General features: G+C 46.5%; 1 protein-coding gene across 1 annotated transcript in view; it reads left to right on the plus strand.

Moving 5' to 3' along the window:
- The window catches only part of EIF2B3 (eukaryotic translation initiation factor 2B subunit gamma), a 104,566-nt gene extending 83,617 nt beyond the window's left edge, over positions 1–20,949 (plus strand). The window contains exons 11-12 of the mRNA XM_069788880.1: positions 9,065–9,168; positions 20,733–20,949. Of these exons, the coding sequence (XP_069644981.1) occupies positions 9,065–9,168; positions 20,733–20,785 (157 nt within the window). The 3' untranslated portion in view covers positions 20,786–20,949. The remainder of the gene's footprint in view (positions 1–9,064; positions 9,169–20,732) is intronic.
- Positions 20,950–25,200: the final 4,251 nt, after the last annotated feature.

A 25,200-nucleotide genomic window follows, 5' to 3' on the forward strand; every position in this document is an offset into this window, starting at 1 on the left:
AGCAGCTGTTGGCTTTAGATGTCAGTCTTCATTTGAAAGTCAGGAACAATTCAAGGTCTACTGACCACCTTGGGAAGCTGTTCCAATGTTCATTTTAGCTTCCCTGTTTCCACTTGTAATGCACAGAGACACATCTCTCCTCCCGAGTGTTTCACAGTCTCTGGTCAAAGATGCTTTGTGTGGCACAGGGGCTTGCCAGCACAGGTGTAATTTGTGGGATGTAGAATTGCAAGCTCTGACGGGCAGGTACTGCCTTCCTCTGGTATTTACATTGCTGACATTTAACAGTTCTCTGGCTGGAACCTGCAAGGCTCCCCCTTCAACTGTACAACAGTGTCTTTATCCTGGTGTCCGTCATGTAGATACACTTTGATGCGATGTCTCAAAAGATTCCTCCTCAAGCTGTATCCCAAACTGGGAGTAGCAGTGGGAGAAGGAGAGGGTTCCTTCCACAAAGGAGTTTGCAGCAGACAGTTGCCAGGTAGCCTGATGCCGTGGGCAGTCTCAGTTCAGGAACTGTAAGACTGGGATTGCAGATGTGACTGAGGTTATTGTGTGTGTGCGTGCAAGGGCAGGAACTACTGAATGATAAACTCATCCCCTTGTTGTGTTTGTAAAGCTTACAGCGTGTTGTTGGAACTACATAAAAACATACTACCCAAAAAGAACTGCTGAAATTCCCCATACGACACACTGCTAAGGTTACCTTTTGGAAAGGGAAGGGGTTAAAAGACAAGCAGATATGTTTCGGGTCAGGCTGCACATGATGGCAGCAAACTGCAGAGCATTGCAGCATCAGGGAATTTGGAATGCAAGAGAGGTGATGCCGAACACTGCAGGTTACTAAAACTGCAGGGAGGTGATGTGAATATTGAAGACAGAGGGAAAGTTAGATAAGTCCCGCAAGGAGATGTGGTAAACCTTGGGCAGTTCTGACTCCCTGGGCAGAAAGGATAGGCTGGATTAAAAATTTATATGAAGAACTGAAGTACCCAGATTTGTGGAGGAAGATCTGGCACCGAAAATGTTATGTCAGCCAAAACCAGCATCTTCCTTATTCAGTCATATGAAGACAGTCAGTTATGTGTTGGATTTTGTTAAAGGTGTTCTAGCTACCTGTGTGAAAGTAGATGGCACAGATGCTGTAGTGTTACTCAGTGAGGGGACTGGAGAGAGACCGTATGTGACTGGTTAAAGGCTACTCTAGTTTACCACATGTCTCCAATTTATTGCTACTTTCTATGAGAAAATGTACAAAGGAAGAAAACAACAAGCAAGCCGAGCTGGATTGACTACTAACTGCAGATTGATTGTGAAGTTTATTGGTTGTTTCCTCAATAGTGCCAAATCAGCACCTGATGTAGAAACAGTCAGCAGTTTGAAGAAAGTTCTAATTAAAACCAGGATGGAATTGAGCGTTTATAGGGGTTCAGCGCATAAGTAGTCTTTTTCCCCTTGGATAATGGCAGTACAAAGGAATGATCCTATTGCCAAGGCAACATTTGTTGAAATTGTAAAATATATTTTACAGTACATTCCCTCATGAGAAGGAATGAAGACATGAAGTTGTTTCCAGCACCATAGCTTGCAAAGCTGGAAGTAAAGATTTGCTTATGCTGGGATTTCCACACATTTTGTATCTTGAACCATTTGTTAAGATGGCTGTTGTCTTCTGGACACTTGTCTCACACCACCGATTGCCCCCCCTGCCCTATGCTAGCCCGGGAAAGAAGAATGAGTTTAGAATAGATATTGCAGAAAGCACGTGAAAAGTGAGAACTTGATTCAGAAAAAGCACGTGATCAGCTTAAATATGTATGGACAAAGCGTATATATGGATAAAGTATGTCATGGATATGGATAAACATGAATGTATGAAGAAAGCTAGGTGTAGTCCTTGCCTGTAAAAAGGGCTCTTACTTCTCTTGATTATGTAGCAATTATGTTCTGTCCTTTCTGTCACACCTCTTGGTTTTAAACTGTAAACATTTTTGGTCAGGAACTGTAATTTTCATTCTACGGTTTAATTCAATGCATATGCTGTGTAAGATACTGAATAGAGACAATGTCTGGCTGGCGGAGTTTGCTTTCAGGAAGATAAATTGAAGAAGAGAGGGCAAACTAGGAAACTATTGAGCAGGAAGCGGGAGCAGGAAGCAGCTGAGCTACTTGCAGGGCTAGTTTTCAGTTACTTTCAACTGAAGTAAAATTCTGCTCTATCTAATGTATTTAGGATATTTCTCATATAGTACCTGTTATGTTGTCTGAACCGTTATTACTAGCAGCTCCTCAAAAAAAAAGTTTTCTTCTGGCTAGCTTCCTGGTACATGAATGTGTCTTAGATAAATCACCTGTTCTTTAATCTCAAATGCAGATGTTTCCTTGATAGTGCAGGGAGCTCTTCCCAATTTTCCAAACATCTTGTACATCAAATGTGGAACTTAAAGCACAGATCAGCTCTGAAGAGTGGCATTTTAAAACATCTCCTCTCATTCTGCTGATATGCTTCTTCAGGTGGCCAAGGTTATGCCTGACTTCAAAGCTATAAATAAGCTTCTGCCTTCTGCTAGCCACATGGGTCTAATCAAAGAGCATGGAGATTTTTCACAAGCAGCTGATGCCTGTTGGGTTTTGGTGAGAATCTGGGTGTGAGTGTCTCTGGTGCTCTTGAAAATCTTCCCCATCCTGGGTATGGAAAAGGAAGAAATTATCAGATTGTGCCAGAATCATGCCTGTAAGTTCCTAAGGGGACTGTGGTGTTGAACAAGTTCAGCTTGGCTCTGTGAAGCCAGGGTCAGTTTGTAAGGGTGACATTAGAAAATACTTTTCCTTGTCAACCTAGCCCATATGATACAGAAGCTGATTTAACCAGTAATGTCCTATGGAGGGCTATAGCTCTCAACCCAGAATTGCTCTCAACCCAAACCCCAGAGAAAGTGTATTTCTACTGTGCCAGCTACTTTCTAGCGTGCCAGGTACCCCGCTCAGTCTGACTGTGCCAGCTAGTGAGAAAGTAAAGCAAGCCCAGAGACGGGAGTGAACATATAATTTTTCTGCTTCGTTACCTTCACACAGACATTGATAGCTTTTCCTGGGCATCCGCTGAGTGTCTGTAAAATCACGCAGGACATGGCCCTCCCACTCTGCAAAAGAGAATCCAGAGGGAGGTCAGTTTTCCTGTGTGTGGGGGTTTCCTGGTGTAAAACTCCTTGCAGCATACTTTCGCTGAAGTGTGCAAAACCGAGCTTGCAGCTACATAAAAGGCCACCAATTTGTTTGTTCCAAGATCAGCTGGATTTAACTGAAGTTTCAGAGGTGAGGCACAACCTTCCAGGCGACCTCCCCCAGCAGCCTAAGTTTCACTTAATAAAACACATTAAGGTAGGTTTGAGGCAATCCTTTAAGGTCAGTTGAACTTTCACTGGAAAATACGAGTGCTGGCAAGTATATGCAATATGTAATGCAAAATGTTTAGGGTGTGGGGAAGAAGTGTAAAGGAGCCATACCACAGTGATGAGCTTGGCTAGAAGAGAGACATGAAACAAGTTCCTTAGTGAAAACACCCTCAGAGATGGGTGAAGAATTTAGGGGGGTTGGTAGAATGATTTTGTTACCCCCAAGGGGAAAAACAGAAGATCAAAGCCTAAATTCACTTAAGAATGCTTGCTTTGAAATGTATCTATAAATTATAGCACGTAGTGCTGGCATCTATTGTAGTCTTTGGTATTTACTTGAGCATATAACATGAGATTCACAGTGCCCTGAGTTTGTTAGTGTGTAAAAGCGTGTTGGTGTAAAAATGTGTTGGTCTGTAAAGTGTGTTGGTGAAGGCAATATTTCGGGTTCTCAAGTTTCCTAGTAGTGTTTTTGCCTCTTCCCTGTTTTCCCATGGTCTTTGTGCCTCACCCCTGTGATACGTGTCCCAGCCACCGACTCACCGGCTAACGGGGGATTCCTTGAGGGGTTGCTGGTAGGTTTTAGAGCTCTACCCGCCTCCTTGCCACCTCTCAGTGTTACTAAGGTGCCTGTTGTGGCTGTTATCTTCTCGGTCAGGGCAGAATGGGACGTTGCTCCCAGGGGAATCCACAGCTGTTACCCCTCAGTCAGCAAAGTAGTTGCCGAGGCATGTCACCCTTTGCTTTTAACTCCTGAATCAGTCTTTCCGTTTCATAGCTCATCTGGAGGAGCAAGAGACCCAACTTCTTGGCATGGCGGAGCAGTACCAACAGGCTGTCCTAAGCTTTGTGCTCCAGGCTCTTTCTTCCTCGTGAGTGTATAGTTTTAAGCATTGCATTTTAGACACCTCATTTGCTTTGCTGCCCAACAGAGATTATGTTGGGTTTTTGGCACAATTGGATTAAACTAGCAGACCTGGATAACTTCCATTGGCATTTCAGGAGATTTGCTGTAAGGCAAACCTGTGACATTCATACCTTCCTAAGCTTGCACAACTAGGGTGAGAGCTGCAGTTGAGGTCTTGACCTCCGTTACTTAAGCCCCTTTCTCCCAGGAGCGTTCATCACTTTAATCACAGAGTCCTAAATAATCAGTGGGTAGCCTGTAATTAGGGGGTTGTGTCTTGGACTCCTGCAGCCTGCTCCCGATGTGCTGAGCGCTGCGTATTTTGATTTCCCATTCCCCCCAAGGATGTTTGATCTCAGATTTACACTTTAGAAAATTAAGAAGGGTACGGCACCTCAGTCCCCTGGCAATCTTCCTGCTTTCAGTGGTAGGTGCCTTGCTTTTCCTAAGTATCGTAGTGCTGCAGCAATTGACACACTTGATTTAAGAGTTTGATTTATAGACTGATACTCAGGCTGAAAGTCAGCAGTTCCAGGGCTGTGTAAATCAGCCTGTCTCTGGGACTAATACTTCCTTATTTATAATTTCGACAGGAGATGGAATTCTTTCTCAATTCTTTACATTTCTTTCAGATGTAATCGACCACCCTGTCCTTTGGTTTAAAGCTATGTGAGTTTGCCACAAATAGAGGGAGGGGAAAGTAAGCTGAGTCCAGGAATTGCTATGCTATAAAAGCTCCATGTTGTATGCTCTTGGACTTTGCTTTCTCCCAGCTTCCTTCAAGCCCACACAAGAGATGGACTTGAGGTTTTTTGGCTTTCTTCCCCTCCCCCCTCCCTCCATACATACGCTGACCTTTTAGAAAAATAAATAAAAGATAAAGAAGGACCTGGAATGTTGCAGAATGTGTGTACATTTTGCTCTCTGTTGTTTTCTGCTGGGATTAGTTGTTTACAATGGGGGAGAGAGGGAGGGCAGAGGAAGGGAGGTCTGTGGCCTTAACTGAAATTAGTGGCATTTCAGAGTGATCTTGTTAGGTGGTCTGCAGTTTAAAGACCTAAATCCTTGTAATCCCCCCATGCCTCCTTGGCCACTACTCCTTTTGCTCTTGTTCTCTCACTTTCAAAAAAAACCACCCTGAAGTCAGCCTCTGTGTCTCTCAGATACAGGCACGTAACATACACACGTGCACGCGTGCACAGACACAGACGTACATGCACACTCTCTCGTATGCTTCCATTCGCACGTTGTACCTGTACAACAAATTAATGTCTTAGCTACATCTGTTCCCACTACAGGACTGGGCTTGTAAAATGCTCTCTCTAGAATGCAGACGCACACTGAATATTTTTATTTATTTTCTGAAAAACACCCAGCTGCCAGACTTTCAGTTTGTGATTACACTTAAAACAAATTCAAATTGAAATTTCAGCCATAAATCAAATGCCCCAAATTAGTTCCTCTTGTGGGTTTGAACATGCTCTTTGGATTTTAAGGTCAGAAGATATCCGTTTTCACTGTGCTGAAAAGTTTAAAAATATACTACATTTTCGGGGAAAAAAAAATAAATATGGTTTGCATTATAAACCAGTACATCAAATGTGCATGTATGCGCACACACAACCGTGTTGATGAAGCTGGATGCTGTCAGAGCACCTTTGAGGACTAATAGCACCTAATTGTCAAGCAAGGCAGGAACCGCAGCGGCTGTTTAGCCAAGAAGAATACAGCAGAGTGCCCTGAGATGTGATATTTACCCTGTAAGAGAATAAAAGTTTATTCCTTACTCTTCAACTTAAAAAAATAGTAAGAATTAAATAAACACACAAAATACTTCTCTTGGCAGGCTTTATAACGTAGGGTTTTTTTTTTAAAAGGCATTTACAAGTGGTTTCAAAATAGCTGTGTTACATCTGTCAGCGGGTGAAGGGAACACCCACAAATTGTGTTTTTATCTCTTGAAGTTTTGTTCCACTTGAGCAATAAAAGCCGGATTCGCTGCTGGTTTGTGTGATTGGGGTAATCTGAGCATTGAGTATGGTTTTTTAAAACTTCTGCAGTTGGTTGGGTTTATAAGTTTTAAGAAACTCCCGGGGTGGCGGAGTTCTTGGGTTTTGTTTTACCCTGGCACCAGGGAAGGGTTGGTTTGTGAGCACCTGGCACAGACAAGTTCATCTTGGTTCCCTGGCCTGTCCCTCCCAACAAATGGTTTGGCAGGAACCCCCCTTATCTTTGATGTTAATGTCATCAGCATTTTCTTGCTTACAATGCTATTCTTTCTCTGGGAGTTGAAAAACTATCCCCAAGTAGGCTCTGAACACACATCCAGTATTCTCCAGCCTGAACTCCAGACCGACAGCTTAAATCCCCTCTCTGTTGGGGAATACCCTCCTGTGGGACGATAATGCCGAGAGGTGTAGTGTATTCACGGCTGCTCTCGTGCTCAGAAGAAGTGATAGATGGTGGGAACCTAAAAGTTTGCAGGGGAAGGCTCTCATCTGACTGGCTCGAAGCGATGGAGGGGGAGGTATTTTGGAGTGTGCATTTTGGATGGGAGCCATTTCAGTGGGAAATGAGCAACTTCTCCCATCGCCTTCACTAGTCCTGTTGAAAGCCAAGTCAGGATGGCAGTGGTGGGCAGTCCTCCCTCCACTGATTCATTGCCTAGCCTGGCTGCAAATGCAGAGTTGCTCTCGCTCTCAGTGACTGCTGTTGTGCAAGATGATGGCCTGAGCCGCTGCACGGACACACAAAGCTATTGGAAAGGAAGCAGATCGTGACAGTGTGAGAGCAAAGGCAGGCAGGGGTCTGCTGTGTATCTTTGCCGCTTTTATCTTATTAACATGTTAGTAAAAACCTTGCCAAGGCAACCTGAGCTGGTTACTTGTAGCATAATTGCTCATATTGCCTCCTTATAGGTCAGAGGAGGGGGAGTTTAAGCAAGTTAAAAGAATAATTGTTCAGAGGGGACAGTCTGTTCAAGGGGGGTCGTAACTGCTAACCACTACAGCTGAGGTCCGGTGTTATTGCTTTTACTCCTGCAGAATTAACGCTGGTTTTGTGGGGCAGATGGTTTCTGCGCTCATACAAGCAACAGAATTGTAATATGTTTAATGGCAAATTCTGTATACTGTGTACTAGATAATAGTGATGTGTGAGCAGGAAAATACTAGGAATTAATTTTAGGATCGGCAGTCTGGAGTGAGGATTGATGTTTCTGTCTTCTCCTAAGGACCATGGCTGGCTAGCTCTCCATTCAATACAGAATGGAGGCTCAGGGCTTTGACCTGATACCAAAACCCCTCTATGCTGCTCGTTCAGACTCCAGGGTAACAATTCTGACCACGAGCCAGCCGGATGGTGCAGTGCAGCTGTGTTTCACTGGTGCAATGAGTAGTGGTGATGCCTGTGACCAAGGTGCGGAATGGCTGCAGGTCCTTCAACTGTGAAACTTGCCATGCAGAAAGTCACTGAAGCCAAAAACCTCAGACAGTGATCAGCTGTTCGACTGAGGATAGCAAGAATATCCACAATTGTTGTAATTAATATTAGCAGAAGTACTGGGGAGAAGATATGAAATGCCATGGTTCACAGCAGGATTAATATGGGGGAGCAGATTACCTGCATCTCTCTGGGGTTACATGTATCTCACTTATACCTTCCTCCCAATCAGTTGGTTTAGGTAGGTGTTAGACTTTGTATTTTTAGACATTTCTTAGCTGGGCACCTTCAAATTTTTCTGTCCTTCAATGACTTCTACCTATCTTTGCACATGTGAAAATAAGGAAACAAATAATTTGCACTGTAGCTGTTTTTTTCTCTGTGGCTTTGAAAGAAATTACATTTAATACCATATAGCACTACTCATGATGCTAAGTGAACAGCATTTCAGGACACATCACGGATATTAGTAAAGATTCACAACTTCATTTTACTGCACAGAGGGGCTCGGACCAATGCAGTAAGTCACTCAGCATCTCTCAGCAGAGGAGTTATGAAGCCAGCACTTGGACTCTGAACTTCTTTCCTATCTGGACAATCAGATCAGCAGATTTGAAAGCTGGTTATCACAGATTCAAACACGTTTTGGAAGAAGGTGGCTTTTGCTAAAGTTCCATCCTATGTAGCATTTCGGATTTCGTGATGTCAAAGGCTACGTGAGTGTGACATTACCCAAGACAGGCAGAGCAGGTCCAGTGTGGGTTTCATTGGTTTAGTACTGCAGAGTAATCATGTTTGGGTGCTTGAACGTAACATGAACAAAGCCAACCAGCTGAGGTATCGATCTGCCTCTTCTTGCCACCCTTTCTTAGTGCCTGGCAAGCCGGAACATATGAAACTTCTCAGCAAAATTCACAGGGAAAGACTGGGCTGTTGCTCCTCTTTTTAACTGGGGAGCTGAGCAGAGAAGCCACCCCTGCAGTTACCCAGACTGTCTGTGGAAAATACAAGACTTGATCCAGGTCCCAAGTTCCAGGCCAGTGTCCTGTCTATGAAATCCTCTGGCAGTATTTATTCTGTTAAGAAAACGTGGAGGAAAGCTGTTCTAACAGGAGGTAAAACTGGAAACCCTTTTTTGAAAACCCATTCTGACAGCTGGCATTTCAGTTTTTCCAGCAACAGGGTGTGAGGATCGGGAGAAAAATAGTGGAGTTTTTGAGAAAAGAGCAGAACAGGCTCATTAGATATTCTGGTGGATACCTTTGTTTTGTACCTGTCATTTTAAATTATTTTCTTGCTTTACTTTGTGTTTATGTTGTAGGTGCTGTCTTCAGGGCAGTGTTATTTGTCATAACGCTGTGATAGAGAAGGGTGCAGACATCAAAGACTGTTTGATTGGAAGCGATCAGAGGCTGGAAACCAAAGGTAAGTAGAGGAGCTGTATTTACAGTGCATTTGTAATAATTTTTAGAATTTCTTCCTCAAGATTTTACTCCTGCTTCTTCATGAAGTGCCAGTAAACTGTGGTAGTTCTACAGTGTGGTGTCCTATAATACTAGGATTTGTTTTTCATGGAAAGTACAGCTTCTTGGCATAAGAATAGTTCAGGGACTTGCTCCTCTGAAGTTGGCAGAAAAGCTCTGTTGTTGTTGTTATAAAGAACAAGATTGGGTGCTGAGACAGTCTTTTCCCAGAGACCACAATTAGGTCAGCCTGAAGTTGTCCTCAGCAGAAGGAGCCATTATTTTGACTAGGAATCTTTGTCAGTGTCAGGGGTGATGCAGTCAAATTATTGATCATGCAGACATCCTTCTCTTTGTAGATGCTACCAACCCACGGTGCCAGTGTGCTCCCATTCACCTTGCTCCAAGCAAAAGCTCGAGGTGGATTATCATACTAGGAGCTGCTTTGCTCAGAACTAAATACAAGGGCAGCTACGTTCAGATCTGCTTTACTGCTATGAAATGCTATTTTGGGGCTTCAGAGAGGTTACAACTACATGGCCCTCATTTGGGCAAAGTTAAGCCATCCAGTGGAAGTGTGCGTGGCGAGGGCTCGGTGGTAACCGCCTGAGTGGAACTGTTGATTTCCTGCCCTAAGAGATAATGGGCAGGAAATGGCTGTCTCAGTGACTGCATCCCAAGCAGAGGGCTTTTTAATGAATATTTATAGTTGGGGTTTGGCAGATCCCTGCTCTAGGGTGTGGACCGAGGACAAAAGTGAGTTCCTTTGCAGGCTCCATGTGAAGTTATTTAGTCAGATCAGGATTTGTTTGCTGGCTTTGTCTTGATGGGTGGATTCCCAGTTGTAAGTGTCCTGATACAGAGCAGGATTTGCACTTAACATAGTATAGCATAACCTATTGTCAGCTATGCATATGACAAATTTTCCTTTAAATTGAAACTAAAAGTAAAAAAGACTCATGAAAACAAAGTATTGATCTTGCAGTCGCAAGTCTCCGATACTGCAGGAAACACCCAGTGAGTGTTCTGTGCACTGTGCACTTGGTCCCTGTATGCCAGAGTCTGTGCCTACTCATGGCTTTGCCCGTCACATCAGTCTGAATCAGTGGCCCTTGCAGGGTTCATTGCCCCCTATCACTGAAGATCTGCGCTATTCATGATGTCCTTCCCTGAGCATAGAATCATAGAATCATTTAGGTTGGAAAAGACCTTTAAGATCATCGAGTCCAACCGTTTAACCTAGCACTGCCAAGTCCACCACTAAACCACGTCCCTAAGTGCCACATCTACACATCTGCATGAATCACTAGGAGAACTGAATCAGGTCACGTTTGGTTGTTAACCTGCAACATGAACTATGAGGAGGTGGGGTGTAGATTTAGCTAATATTTTAGGAACTAGGAATATGTTTGAATTCTTTAGTAGATTATATCAAACAGAAATATCACCCTTTGACCTCACTGACATCTGCTTCAGTAGTCTCTTCCAGGGTTCAGATCCTAGTCTGGTTGATTTTAGTATGGAACCCGTTCTTTCTGCTTGATTGTCCTTGTCATCCTTGTCTGAATATTTCTCAGGGTCTGTAGATATATTTGCAGGGAGAGTAACGGAGCTGTAACCTGTGGTTCATTTGCCTATTCTTGTAGAGTCTACTGCTCACCTCTCCAAAGCTTAAATCCACTTCTTAATGAGTCTGTGGGCCCTCTAGTTAAACTGTTCAGAAACGTATGATTGATGTTAGCAAAGACACATTCAGGTAGATTATGAATACACCATTATGCTGAGCAAGAAAAAATAATAAAGCCTCAGTTCATTTCCCTGCCTCAGTTTCCTAACCATTTTGGAATTTCTTTAGGCTGGGGGTCAGGTTCTCTTCGGTGGTCTGGGATCTGTCTGCGAAGTTCATGACTTATTTCCTGAACTGTGGAGTCTTTCCAGCCCAGCATGTCTCTTCTGACCTTGGCTGGTCCCGTAGTAAACTGGCCCCTCTCTTTTTTGCTGTGAAAGCATGCCATGACTTCCTTTCCCCTGCCCAAGACTTCCTGTATCTTGTGCCAAGCTTTTGGTGTGGCCCTGTAAGTCTGTTTCCATATTCCCCCTTTCATCAGCGCTTTGGCTGTGTTGTTCTGTTTGGTAACTTTTCCTTCTTCAGACTCAAGCTTCCATGGCCAGGTTAGAAAAAAAACTAGTTCTCTTGGGTTGAAGCCACCTTTTGTTGCAAGCTGATCACACTTCAGCAGGCGTAAGTGGTAGCAGCTGGCTCTTGACCCTAGTCTGGGAGTTACATGCTAGAAACCTCCTCAGCAAAGCTGCATACACCTTCCCAGAAACATTAAAAAAAATACAGCAATCCCTTATTCCAAAGCATCAGCCAGGATTCATCAAAGGTAGAAATATCCCTGAATCATCCTACACAGCCCCAAGCAAATCCCACAGTTGACTTTGCTGCATAACTGGCTGTGTGCTCCCTGCTCTGCTAGATGAGTCCTGGCCACACTGCCCAGGCGGCTCAGGGTACAAGAGCTCTTTGAGCCAGTGGTGCACTGACCTCCTTTCATAAAATGAACTCCAGTCTCATGCAAGGAGGATGGCAGGAGAACAGCTACCACAAATGATAGACAAACGTAACTCAAACCAGCTCTCATCCTTTTCCTTCTGCGGAATAATATGGGCATATTTAGGGTGGTCCAAATGGTACAGCTGGGAGTAATGGGATTGAATTAAACACAATTTAGGTTGGCTATCTGGAACGTTTTCCTAACGATGTGGTCTGGTAGGCTGTGGGATAATCTCCCTGGGGACATGGTGGGAGACCTCATCACTTAATAATGGGCTTGGCAAAGCTCTGGACACCTAAATAGAGGGAACACTCCAACACTGGTTACTGGGGTAGATCAGATGCAGCCTAGTACTTTCAAACTGAAAAGAAAGTTAGGGACACAGGAGGGGGCACGTAACTGTCAGCAATGATGTCCCAGTCCTGTGTTGACTTCAGCCTTATCACAGCACTGGCCAGAGATGGTACTTTTAAGTGCCTCTGTTAAAGTCAAGGTATGGAGTTTTATTAAACTTCTGAATTTGCAAGCCATGCCTCCTGAGAGCCATACTGTTCTCTTCCTACTGCTTTTATTACCATGCTTAGGAAGCATCCACTTCCCTTCCTCTTTGATACTTTAATTTAAGGAATTTGCTAGCAGAGAATTAACAGATGGGCTTTGTGAAAGCTACCTCACGCAGGTAGCAGTTTGAAAAACATGTCGGTACCTAAGAAAAAGGAGGTAATTATTAAAGGGATAGGAAATGGCAGGCAGCAGTTCTGAAAGAACTTAATTGCACAGAGCATTCAATCACTGTTTTGAAGACAGTTATTAGGATCATGCTCCAGCCTTTTTGATGAACCTATTTTTAAAGAGGAACTCAAAAGCAGCATGCAGTTATTGAAGCAGGACTAGAGAGAGGGAGTGCTGGTGATGGGCCAGTCGAGGAGTCAGATGAGCCCCAGAGTCAGTGACTACTCCCAAAGGAGTCTCTAGGCCAGATTCAGCAGGGAGTACATTATACATCTGGTATAGGTTAGCCAGGAAGAGGCATACACAGTAAAGCGGCCTAACCTTTCTTCAAAGCAACACCAAGAACAGAGATGGTAAAGACACACACATAGGACAGAACTAGCAAAATTGAGATAAAACTCACCACCTTATCCCTCGCCTTCATCTCTGTTGACATTGGGGCAAGGATGTTTTATGTGCATTGGGAATTATGTTGTTTGGGGACAGCTTGAATCATTGCACACCCAAAAAGAGCGTTACATCAGGATGCTGATGTAATCTTAGCTTCGTATCCTGGTACATACTTAGTAGTAGCAGTACCTCCATGATCAGACTGTAGACTAAAACTTCACTGTGCTTGTTCCTGTGCAGTTTTTATGCCACCTTACATTTTTATTTTCCTTGGTGCCCTGACACAGTCAACACCCAGAATGAGCACTGCTAGCTGAATGCGGCGGTTTTCCATATTCCTCATTTTCCTATCTTTTTTCAGTTTGTGTCTGAAACCTTAATTACTGTACACTATGGAAGAGACAAGGTCCTTCCTTCCTATGGCTTTTCTGCAACATTTGTCATCTTAATGCTTCACAAGTGTTAACAACCTCATTTTTGCCTCCTTCACTATGAACATGGTTGGGTTTTCCTCCTGTTTCACAGAGATCTGAGAGACAGGGAGATTCCAATCATGTGCCCATTCATTTGGACTGGCCAGCTTAAGTGCTGAAGTTGCATGTTACATGTGGCATTTCCTAGCTATTACAGACTTGACATTTTAGCCTTAGCATTTCCTTTGTAAATGTTGGGAGGGAAGGTTCAGTCCACTGAAAAAAAATGAGTTTTACTATATGGGATGATGCTGGCCCTTGCATGGATCATTAGCAGTGTCAGAAACTTGAGCTCCATTGTACAGCTTTCTGCTGCTTCAGCTGATGGGAACTGATAGTAGTGGGTCATCTTCCTTAAGAGGAGCTGGATCTGCAATGGGACAAGAGAAACTCTTTGCCAGGAGGTTTCACAGATGCCCATGGGTGTCAGCAGCCCTGAGATCCACTCCTGGTGCTGGGAGCAGAAGGCTGTAGTTACTATAGGCTTTACTGCACCTGCCCCCAGCATCAGCCATTGGGCCCCAACTACATCACCTGTGTCCTACCTGATCCTGACTCCTGCTTCACAGCTCCCCACTATGGCTTTGTCCCAGGACCAGACTCATACCATTCCTAGCCTTCTCTTTGGTTTTTCCTCTAGTCTTTCTCTAATGGAGATTCTTGTTCTTCTCTCTTACTTGGTTATTCCCAGACACCCACCTGACTCCTCCTCTGGTGTGACCGTAGCTGCTATTTCCAGTCCCCTTGCCTAACAGTCCCATGCTCCATTTCCCATCTGGCACTCGCTACCTGACTGCTTTGAGTCAGACTGCATCCCCTTCCGTACTGCCGTCATGCCCAGGCAGGATCATTCTGGGCACAGGAGGGAAACAGTTCTGTGTGGAGTGCTGCACTGGTCCATAGAGCAGGGATACAAGCATGGAGGAAGCCCTGCCTTCCTCCTGTGCTTCCATGGTTGAGAATGCTTACTGCAGACAGAGTCTCTGGAGCTTTTAGCTGCCCTCCTGAGAACATGTGCAAACTGAGATTTTTTTTTCCAGAGGCTTATCACATAGCCAAAACTGTGTGGTTTCTCACAAGAACAGAAAAAGGCACATATCCAGTAAGGACTGGCTCCCATTTCCAATCATTTTCCAAGTCCTGTTCCAAGCTTGGAGTGCTAGGACTTCTCAATGAAACAGAGTAAGATTGTTTTATTTTAATGAGGGCCAAAGAGCACATTTTTCTCTAAAGTCATCCTCTGAAGGCAGGTACAGTTTATGAAACCTCCACATATGAATGGGTGACTGCTTGTGAGGATGCTTTGCCCCAGCCAAGATTTAGCAGGATAGGGACAGGAAGGAACTGAGGGACTTTCTGATGCTCTTGCTGCATTCAAGTAGGGGCGAGCATCTGCTCTTGCAAGATGCTGAGTACCTCCTGGTGAAGCCTTCAGGAACTGAAAACACTTAGCACGACACAAGGTCGGGATCAGAAAGCATGCTGCAGTGCAGATGGGAGTTACGAAAGCTCACAAAGAACAGACACAGACTGAACAGTGAACACATATATATTGTGCACTGGGGTGCAAGATGAGCTGGAGATGATGTAGGAATGGTGCAAATTCACAGCAAAACGGAGAGGTCCACATGATTTATTCCCTGAAGTAGTTTAACTACTGAGTGTCCCTGACAAAGATATTAGTTCTCTGGTAAAACAGGCATGTCTTAAATAGTTGTCATTTTTGTTTCAGTGACTATGCAGTGACTACATTTCTAATTGATCCTAATAAGCCTCTTTTCCAAGTTGTATAAAAATGGTTTATGAGTTCTGGCCTTAGCAGTGGCATAAAACTTCCCTAGAATATCCCATCCAGCGATGCTTTGTCCTCCCCTCTGCCACTGGGGACTGTCATACTTGTGCATACTGTCATTCCCGGGCAGGGAAGTTCAGGCTTCCTCAGTGAGTGGGTTCAATGAGCTGCCACATTCGCAGCATGTTGATTGTGAAGTCTACCCATAAGGCAGCAGTTCGTAACCTTGTGGAAATATTTTTACATGCTCCACGCAGAGAAAATAACCACTTGTGCTCTGCTAGAGCTCAGCCACATGAAAGAGCCAGGAAGAACACCTCAATGGATGCTGAGAAAGGAACGTCTACTTGTATCCAGTGCAGCAGGCAACAGTGTCCAGGCAACTATGGCATCTCTGCCATCTTAGCAGGAAGTGTGGACAGTCTTTCAGACTGACGTTTCTGAGATCCCTGCTTGCATTTGCTGTGAGGTGGTGATACCCCATGGGAGCACATTGATCTGTACAATCCAGTCCCTTTCTTAAACACTTTGCTAGGACTCTGCCCCAGTACTAGGACCCCAAATGTGTGTCACCCTCCCCAAGGAACTTGCTATCTTATGCACATCCCCAGTTCTTGGTCTCCTTTTCCCTTGACTAACCTTTCTCCTAAGACCTGACTGATGACTTTCCTATACACCTCTTTCCAGTTCCTTCACTCCCCTGAGCCATCTGCTTTAAGCCACAGTAAATTCATCTCTCTTCAGGCACTGAATTCAGTGTTGCCTTTACCTTTATGCTTCGAAGACATGTCTATTCCCCAGATGGGTTTGAGGGCGGAGGGGCCAATACTGGTTGAACTACGAGAAAAGCCTCAGCTGAACCAGGTGAGCACCGGCACTGTGCACTGGTGGTTGCTGGGAATGGGTGTGAGGCAGGAGTGAGATCTACACTGCCCGCCCGTTCAGTGGGCTGGAGACCCCAGCTCTGGGCCGGAGCTGATCTGCCTGAAGCTACCGCCAGCCCCATTCCCAGTGCCCCTGGGGTGAGTTGCACATCCCACCCCTGGGAGCAGCTGGGGCACCCAGCTCCTGGGGAGCATCGCTCCGGGGACCCGCGGGCTCGGCTGACGGCTGCATAGCGGGGCTGACGTGGCACTTGGGAGGAATCCACGAGACATTCCTGGCCTTTGGGGCCACAGTGTGGTCACCCCTGATCTCCAGCGATCGCCTAAGTAAAGGGTGGCTGGGGAGAGAGCAGGCCTTGACTGGAAAGCCCCGCTGCTCTGTAAACACAAACAAATCAGCCCCCATCACCTGCTTCCCTTCTTTATCCCTACATGTAATTTAAAACACCCTCCAGCCTCCCAAAGTCAAGCTTCAGCTGCTTCCCATCCCCTTAAGCCCCTTTAGTTCCTCTCCCCCCCCTCAACCTGGCTGCTTTTCCAGGGCCAACCATCACTGCAGAGACAAGTTGCTCTTCTCTCCCACTCTCTGATCCTTTCTGTCCTGGGTGAATGTGGTAGGAACCACCCACAGCGTGTTTTCGTGCATGCGTTTGTGCAGCCACCCCTCCCCCCCGCCTAGTTTTTTAAGTTAAACTATCTCTTGCTTTAAAGAGAGCAAATACACAGCAGTGGCTTTCATCACTGCTGTATAATAGAGCAGTAATTCTGTGCCAGGGACTGTTTTCTATTTTATTTTAAAGGGTTTATAAAACAGTGTATGTAATTGAGTGAGTAAACTGAACGTTTTCTGGAGCCCCTGAGGGCTGGAACTTCGTGGTGGTCCTGGGCCTAGGCCCTAACCCTTTTTTTTTCCTCTCTCTTTTTTTTTTTTCCTCCCTTTCCCCTCCTTCCCCTCCTCCTTTACAACCCAGCGTTGCCACCAGCAGCAGCAGCAGCAATCTGTCTGGGGCTAATTGAGCAAACAACAAGGAGATGCTTTCACATGGCTTTTAAAGGAATGCTCCGGCATCCCCTTTCTGTGAGCAGTGAGCAGCTTGGCAGGAACCTGCCAGGAAGGCTGGGGAGCGCTGGGTCCCCGGCCTGCTGGTGGGGTTTGTGCTGGGCTGCACAGTCATTTCCGCCCCTCTGTTTATTTGCATTACAATTTGTTTTTAGCCAAGCACCAAAAGCTGCCCAGCTCCCCAGCTCTCTAGCTCGCCTTGCCTTGTGCATATGTTTTTAAGGGGCTAGTGTGCAGTATATGTAAACAAATGTCTTCCAAAGCAGGAACGCATATATAACGAGTGACAGGTTTTTGATTTACACTTGGTAAAGTCTCTGTGGACGCTCGGTTCAAGCACCCAGGCTGACTTCAGGCTGGGCTGCGTCAGCAAGTTGAAGCAAAGTGCTAATCAGGAGGTTGAATGTGTTGATCAGCTCTGGATTTCCTTAGCACCAGATGCTCCCAATCTGAGAAGATCTAGTTGAACATGATTTAAGGTTGCAGAGTCCAACTCTAAGGCTTTCTGAAAGTCCTTTCTCTAATCCCTCTTCATTCTCTGTGGGCTGAATGCATCTGTAACCCTGCCAGTGTCAGATAAAAGGCAGCCTGGTAAGAAATCCCTAATGGGGTGCTGGGGAAGGAGAAGGGAGCTGAACAGCTAAGCATGTGAGGTACTTCCCCCTCCTCCCCCAGAGTTTCAGGCAGAGTTTCTGCATGAACTGAGCTTGCTGGTACCAGCCAGAGCCACTGGCAACTGGCAGCCGTGGCTGATAATGAAACGCTATCCGCAGCTCTACTCTCTGGCACACACAGTGGAGTCTGAATTCCCTTCCCTCTGCAAGGAGGGCTTTGGGAAGGGAAGAGGGAAGCAGGGTGAATCCTTATCTGCCTATCGCATCCCCTCGGGGTGTGGAATCGGGCTTTGTTTCTAGCAAAACCATTCCCTTTATCGCTTAAAAACTTTCTTGCCGATTTGAGGCAGGCACATTCATGTGTTTTCTTTTAGCCTGTACAAGGAGAAATGAGTTTGGGGATTTCATGTGAGTCTCTGAGGTAGCAGTGACATACTGGGCCACACCAATCAAGGAGGAGATGAAACAGACAGAGGGATGGGAGACGAGGGAATGCGTGCGCTGATATCCCGTGTGGCTTTGGCTACTTAAACTCTCTAAACTCTCTGCTGCCTCAGTTTCCCCATCTGTGAAATGGGAATGCTCTTATTTGCCCACTCCTGAAAAGCATTTTGAACTCATCAGGTGTAAAATGCAAGACAGCATAAGGCAGCTACAAGCATGTCAGTGCAAAATACAAATAGCTGGTACCACCTCTGCAACAAAGTATGTGACAGGACCCATCCCAGCTCTGCACATTTAGGACAGTGCAGGATGCTGTCTGAAATGAAGCATGAAGTTCCTTATTAAAAAGTATTGCTACAGATAACCTATATATAGAACCATAAATTGACATGGCTCTTTATAAGCCTAGATGAAGGCATGTTTAATCTGCAGAGGCATAACGTAATTACTCTCACTGGATGGTAGCCAGGGTCTTATTCACATCATAGAAATCAACATGATAGGTAGTCTGCTTGGAGGAGGTTCAGGAATGGAGTCACAGGAGTTGCTACAGGGCCTGTTTGAGATATATTGGGAAAGTTGTTGGGGGTGAGGAATGTTATAGCAAGAAGTGCTGCGGGTTGGATTTGAGGTACCTTGGCAAAGCTGTGTGGGGTCCAGGACGGGAGGAGAGAGGCGCTGAGGGCTGGACTTGGGGCTATTGGCAGAACTGTGCTGGAGAGGTTGTGTGGTGCTACCTACATCACACTTGCACCTGGCACTTGTAACAGTCAGTCCCTCATTTTCCTGAGCACTGCATCCACCTCTGCTCGTCCTGCCCAAAGTGCTGGAGGTTGGGCTCCGTGTTCCAACTTCTAGCTCCAAGATGTTAGCATGAGGCTCCAGGATTAATTATCAGTTGTCGCTAAATACCCTAAGCAATGAACTAAATGACTTGCTCTGATGCTGAAGGTGAGAAGCAGTTCCTTGATCTCCTATTTTTGCCTCCGTGAAGGGTCTCTGAAAGGCAGTTGCGTGGCTAACCCAACTCTGTCACCCAGGCTGAGGAGACAGCAGGATCCATATGGTTGTGGGGTCGGGCTTGTAGTGGGAAATTATCTTGCCACAGTCCAAAACTCCTTGAAGTTTATAGAGCAGGTTTTGATCAAACGTTTTCTGGAGCAATGGTTTGCATGGTGCAAAGGTAATGTCTTGAATTTTAAATGAAGAGAAGCATCGTGTTGGCCCGGCCAGTTTGGGGATTGCCAGGAATTTCTTCATTTAGCCAAAGGTGGCATGTTTGTTGTTTTGCAGCAGTCTTGCAAAATCCACTCCCCTGAGGGGAGGAGTTTTAGGTGGGTAAATAAAACACAACTCATTATTTCCATCATCCTTGGCTATCCACCCCCACTGCTGTGTAAGGTGTGGGAGACAAGAGCCTCCATCAGTGGATCGCAGCACCTCACAGGCCTTGATGCTTTATCCCAGGCTCCAGAGCCAATTGTTATTCCTAGTGTGCAGAAGGGGAGATGGAGAGCCTAGGGGCATGGGTCGAACCACCTGAGCTCCACCTGAATAGGTGTCCAGCTCCCAGAGAGCAATTTAAATTCACTGCCTCCCCCCACGGTACCCTGAGGACACCCACTTTGAGCACACCGGCTTTGTGTCACACTCTGAGGCCGCATGCTTGGGGTTTTTAGGCACTGGGCTTTCAGTTGCGTGTTTTTATTATTTTGGCTTTAGATCACATTTTTGCAGTCCTTCCCTGACAAGCTGCTTTTGCATTTTAAAGGGAAGGCTCATTCAGTACAGTGCCTTAACAGTGCTGGGGCAGGGACTGGCACGTTAATGTGTCCACTGGGGCTGTGCAGAGCTCCTGGAAACAGGCAGAGTGACCTCGTAGAAATTGCACCTCCAACAAATTAGCTCCACAGGAGTCTGAGGAGGGCTGTCCACTGTTATCCTCAGAGATGATAACTCTGCTCAGAGACCTTGCTTCAAGTGGATACTTTTGGAGAGGCTCCATCCAGAGCTCAATCCAGAAGGGAGAAGTCAGGTTTAAATTAAAAAAAAAAAAAGCCCTTCTTTTTAAGCTGCCAGGGTTGAGTAGGGATTGCTGAGAGGATCTCACGCTGCCTCTGTGATGGCCCCCAAGTGCTGAGCAGCCCCTCTCCTCCCCAACCTCCGTGCAGTTTGAGGGCACACAGGGCTCTTTAGGACCAGGGTGGATTACTGATCTTTAATTTTATGTCAGATCTCCATGTTGGATGCTGATGGTTCTTTGCCTCAACCTAGGTGTACACCTGTCAGTAGCAGCTGTGACTTCCATCGGGCCTCTCTTGTTTAGTAGTGACACATACATGTGAAAACTCTCATTAGAGAAACCTCCTGATGTTTAGTCAGTTGTTTAGGCTTTTGCTGTGTGTGTGGGATGCTGTCGGAGAGACGCTGGAGTCCAAAGAAAGGCAGCAAATCCGTGTTTGAGTTCCCCAGAATCTGCTTTTCTCATTTGTTTTAAAGTTGCAGATTTGAAAAATGCAAGGTCTGAAGCACTGCTGCAAAACTCAATTCCTCTTCTTTTCCTCCCTCTCTCTTTTCAGCCAAACATGTTAATGAAGTCATTGTGGGCACCGAACAGCTGATGGAGATATAACCCGAGTAGGTTTTAAAGATGATTTTATGGAAGCCAGCAGCAGAACCAGATGTTCAAGCATCGTAAGATCATCCGTACAGATCAGTACTGGCACGGTTTATGCTGTCATTGCTCCTTTCCCGTTCAGCTTTATATTTATGTCTTAATAAAGAAGTATTTACAGAGCGGTGTGTCCGTCAGCCCCTCCCCCCTCATTGGGATGCACACGGGTTTGTGCAGGGTAATATCGGTTCCTGCGCGCGCGGTGAACGCACTGTACTTTTCCAGCAGAAGGGAGAGCGGGGACCACACAGGCTGTGCCCACTCCAAAGAATGACTTAGCTGCCCTCCCTGCGATGTAAACCGCATCGCTGCAGTCCTGCACCACCGTCCCCGAGCCTGGGAGAAACCACTCGGGGGATGCTGCTTGTGCATCTCATCAACGCAGCAGGCGGGCAGCGAAACACAGTGGTAATGCGGGCTGCTCTTTGCAGCCCGGCAGCTTCACCAGCCTCCTCCTTCTCTCTCTCTCTTTCTCTCTCAGGATGCTGCCCCATAAGCACAGAAGCATTTAAGCTGCGCTTCTTCTCTTCTGTAATGCAGTTGAGGAGTTTGGCACCCATTTCCATCAGGGCTGAGTTTGGTCCGTTACTTTGAAATCCTGCCCAAGAGCGAGTATGTGAGAGGGCTGGAGAGATGGGGGAGTGTGGAGGGGAAGTAGGGCATAAGCAGTGGGTATTCTCTGCCTTATTTTGATGGTTCTTTTGCTTGTCGGTCGGCTGTTCCTAATCCCAGACAAGAGTTCCCTCCCCACATCTAGATGATCTGTGGATGACTGCACCCACGTCGTTGAGATGAGTCGAGTGCGCTAATGTGAAACGCGTAGCCTTGTGGTCAGGGGTTGTGCCAGGATTGTAAAGCACCTGGATGGGATTGAAACACAAGCTGTTCTTTAACGTTTATAAATTGGACACAAGTTCCTACCTAAAAGCTGTTTATTAGAATCTAGTAGGATTCAACGGGACATTTATCTGCCCCTGGCAGTTTGACATCCAGAGGTGCTTACAGCAACTGGCTGGGATGATAATTCATTAACTGAAGCGATAAATTTTAAATGTGAGTTTCATGGGCACCAGTGTCCCCTGAGGAAAATTACCGTTTCCTAGCTAATTTGACAGGAGAGAGATTATAATCCAGACATTCCCTGAGTTTCACAAACAAAATCCCTCCTCTAAAGGACCAGATTGGAACAGAAAGTATGGGTAAAGGATGAGCTTCAAGGCCTTTGACAAGCTGCAGAAAGAAGAAACGCGCTGCAGTTCAGCTCCGGCTTTGTGCTAGAGGTTTTGCCTTGCGTATGTGCGCAAACATGTTCCTAAGGTACGAAGCCTTTTTCATCCAAGGATCGCAGAGGCTTTACAAAGGTTAATTAAAGAGAGTTCTTGTCTCTGTGTGCGGCAAGGGAGCGAGGCATCCATTTTGGGTGTGTAGAAACAGAAGCAAAGCGGAGCATAATTACCTGGCTTTGCATTTTACCAGAAGGCTGTGGCAAAGCTGAGAGGTCCGCAGGGACTTTGACTCCCAGTCCTTTTGCTTAAACACAAAGTCTTCTCCCTCTCTGTTTTTAGGATACTTCGTAACTTCTGAAAAATCCACATCCCCTTACTTAACAGCTACAGCTTTACCTCCTTGTGCCTTAATTATATGTTGAAGTCTCAGTCCTTTTGTTTAGCTAATTTAAGAAGAGGGTGGGGGGCTCTTTACTGTGTCGGTTAGAATTTAGCATTAATTTAGTGTTCTCTGACACTTGAAAACCTGGCCGGGATTTGAGGCGTTTTCTTTTCCTTTTTGCCTTTTACGACCTGCAGGTGTTTGGTGTGAGATAAAAGTAGATCCCAAAGTGAGATTTCACAGCACAAATTATCAAAGTGAAGATTCACTCTTGATGTAGTCTACGTGTGTGGCAGTAATTATGAAAAATAATTCGGGATAATAGGGCCTTCAGGAATCCCAAGGCGGGCACTGGGAGGTTAACCCTTCCTCATCTAACCTGGTCTCCACGCCACTGTCATCATCAGGTGCACAGATGATGGGTTGAGTCAGGCAGCTTAACAAACCAAGTGATAAACGTTACGGTCTTCAAGAAAATCGGGGAGGTGACCGAGGAAATGAAGTTTTGTTCCCAAGTAGCTTTGGACGTGACTGGGTCCTAGATCATACAGACCTTCAGGAAGGTGTTACTGGTACGGGCTGCTTACCAGCTTTGAGGAACGGGTCACCTCTCAGATAGCAAGTAAGTCTCCTCACTTTGCTGCTCTGTCACACCCAGGCAGCTGAGCATTACAGCCCATGCCCATCACGATGCTATTAGCACCGAGGTGGTTCTTTGTAGGCAACATTTCTCTGAAAAGGTTGAACTTCCCGGCTCTCTAGATGCTGGCACTTCCCGGACAGGCTTGTCCTGAACACTTCCTTGGCAGATGTACAGCTGGTGTTGATGTGAGAAGGTTCTTGCAGTGGCACATCACATGCTGCATCTGCGCGTGGTAAAGCGGAGGCTTGCCGTGATGCCCAGCGAGGTCCCCAGCCAGCAGCTCCTAAAAGGCTTTTTTCTGCGACCAGGGCAGCAGGTCGGTATGAGCGCCGAGCCCAGCGGCAGTGTGTGCGCACACCCGGCCCGTACTTCTTCCTGTGGGTCCTGCACCCCAGCACACCGTGACAGGGGCACCTGAAGCTCTGCCCCCTTGCCCTGGCTCCTGTGAGAGGTGGGCACCACCTGCAGCAGCTCTGCAGCGAGGTCCTTCCCAGGATGTTTGCAGCCAAGCCTGTTTGCAAGACACAGAGGTGGCAAAAGCATTTGTTGGGCTTACAGATACCCAGAGCCGTACCTCTCCTCCCTCAGCCGTTCGCGTTTGCTTTTGTAGGTGACCGTTGTGATCTTTCAGAAAGCAGCAGCTCATCTGATCCCTTCTGCTGTCAAATCAAAGTGGATGGCTCCCATCTTCCTGGCAGTCTTGGAGCAGAGCCATGCAAGAGGGAGGCGAGCAGCTAGCTGTTTGGGGGACAGTGGGCTTCCCGCTCTGGCATTGTCAAAGGGACATAAAACCTTTGCACCAGGCTTTGGTTTTGCTTTTGGGATGCTTTTTGGTCTTGTGGGCAGGAAGGGGAGAGGAACGCCAGGCTAAGTGGTCATATGGCCTCAGGTCCACAGCTCTGGCTCCCCCATCATCTATCAAGTTGACGCTGTGTCTGCAGCCCTAGCAGTAGGACTCTCCTGAACCTCTTGGAGCTGGGGATCCTGAGGACTCACCAGTCTTTTACTGCCTCTGGCCTCCAAGGTTTATCGTGCAGAGCCGTGTTGTTCCTGCTGGCTTCCTGGCTGGCTTCTGCACACACTTTCCTTCCTCTGGCTGCCTCGAAAGATTGGTTTTCACCATACCCTGCCCTTCCTTTGGACTTTGCTGGTGGGACCTTCTCATCCCAGGAGACCAGAATTTTCCTTATAAAACCCTACAGGTCTGGGGAACGTCAGTGTTTTCATGAGGTGCCTTGCTGCCTCTGCGCCGGTCCAAATCTGCAGCAAGGGTGAGTGGCTGCTCTGGTTCCTGCCCCAGCATCAGGCTAGGGGCAGGGTTGGATCAAGCCCCATGTGGGGCTCACAGAGGAATCGCCTGCACCGGCAGCAACGCCGTGACGACCACACATTGCACAGCGCGTGGTGTAACCCACTCCCCAGGTACCACCGGTCCTGGGACACCGCAGTGGCCATCAGTGCTGCCCTCCTGTCACACGCAGCCACTCTTGTGACCTTTGGTCACCTATTTTAAAGGACTGAAGATTGCAGCGGGCAATTGGGGCTGGGTCCCTTGGCATTACAGGCTGCCCACCATGCCCCATCCCAGCCCCCCCCTCCCTGTGCAATGCAGGGAGCGCAGGCAACCTGCAGGGTTAATTTGGGTACGTGGAGGTTCCCTCACTGGAGTCCAGTGCCCAGCAAACCCCCCGAGCACCTCTGCAGCAGCCTGCCCGCGGAGGCTCGCTCGTTCTCAGCCGGGCGGCTCATTTCTGGATCCTGTCGGTTTTCACTCCATCTCCCGGGAGCCAAGGTCCACAGCCGCGCCTGTGCCTCCCAGACGGGCCGGCAGACGAGAACTTCCTTCCAGGCCCTATAGACAGACATTTTATATACGTTAAAATACGTGTGTATATAAATATGGAAAGCAAGAGCTTGGGAGACCTTGAGTCTAAATAAACTTGTATATTTAAGGCTTTTAAAATGCTAATGTTGAATTTCAGGGGAGGGGGCACACAAGGGGATTGTTGGACTGAGCACCAAGACAGCTGATGAGCTTGGATCGGTGCCTTTACAATTCAAGGAAAAATGGGATAGTTTGGGAAGGAAAAAGGGATTTTCTTGTTTTTGTTTTTAGTAGAAA

Source organism: Haliaeetus albicilla, chromosome 8 (genome assembly GCF_947461875.1).
Source record: "Haliaeetus albicilla chromosome 8, bHalAlb1.1, whole genome shotgun sequence".
NCBI lineage: Eukaryota > Metazoa > Chordata > Aves > Accipitriformes > Accipitridae > Haliaeetus > Haliaeetus albicilla.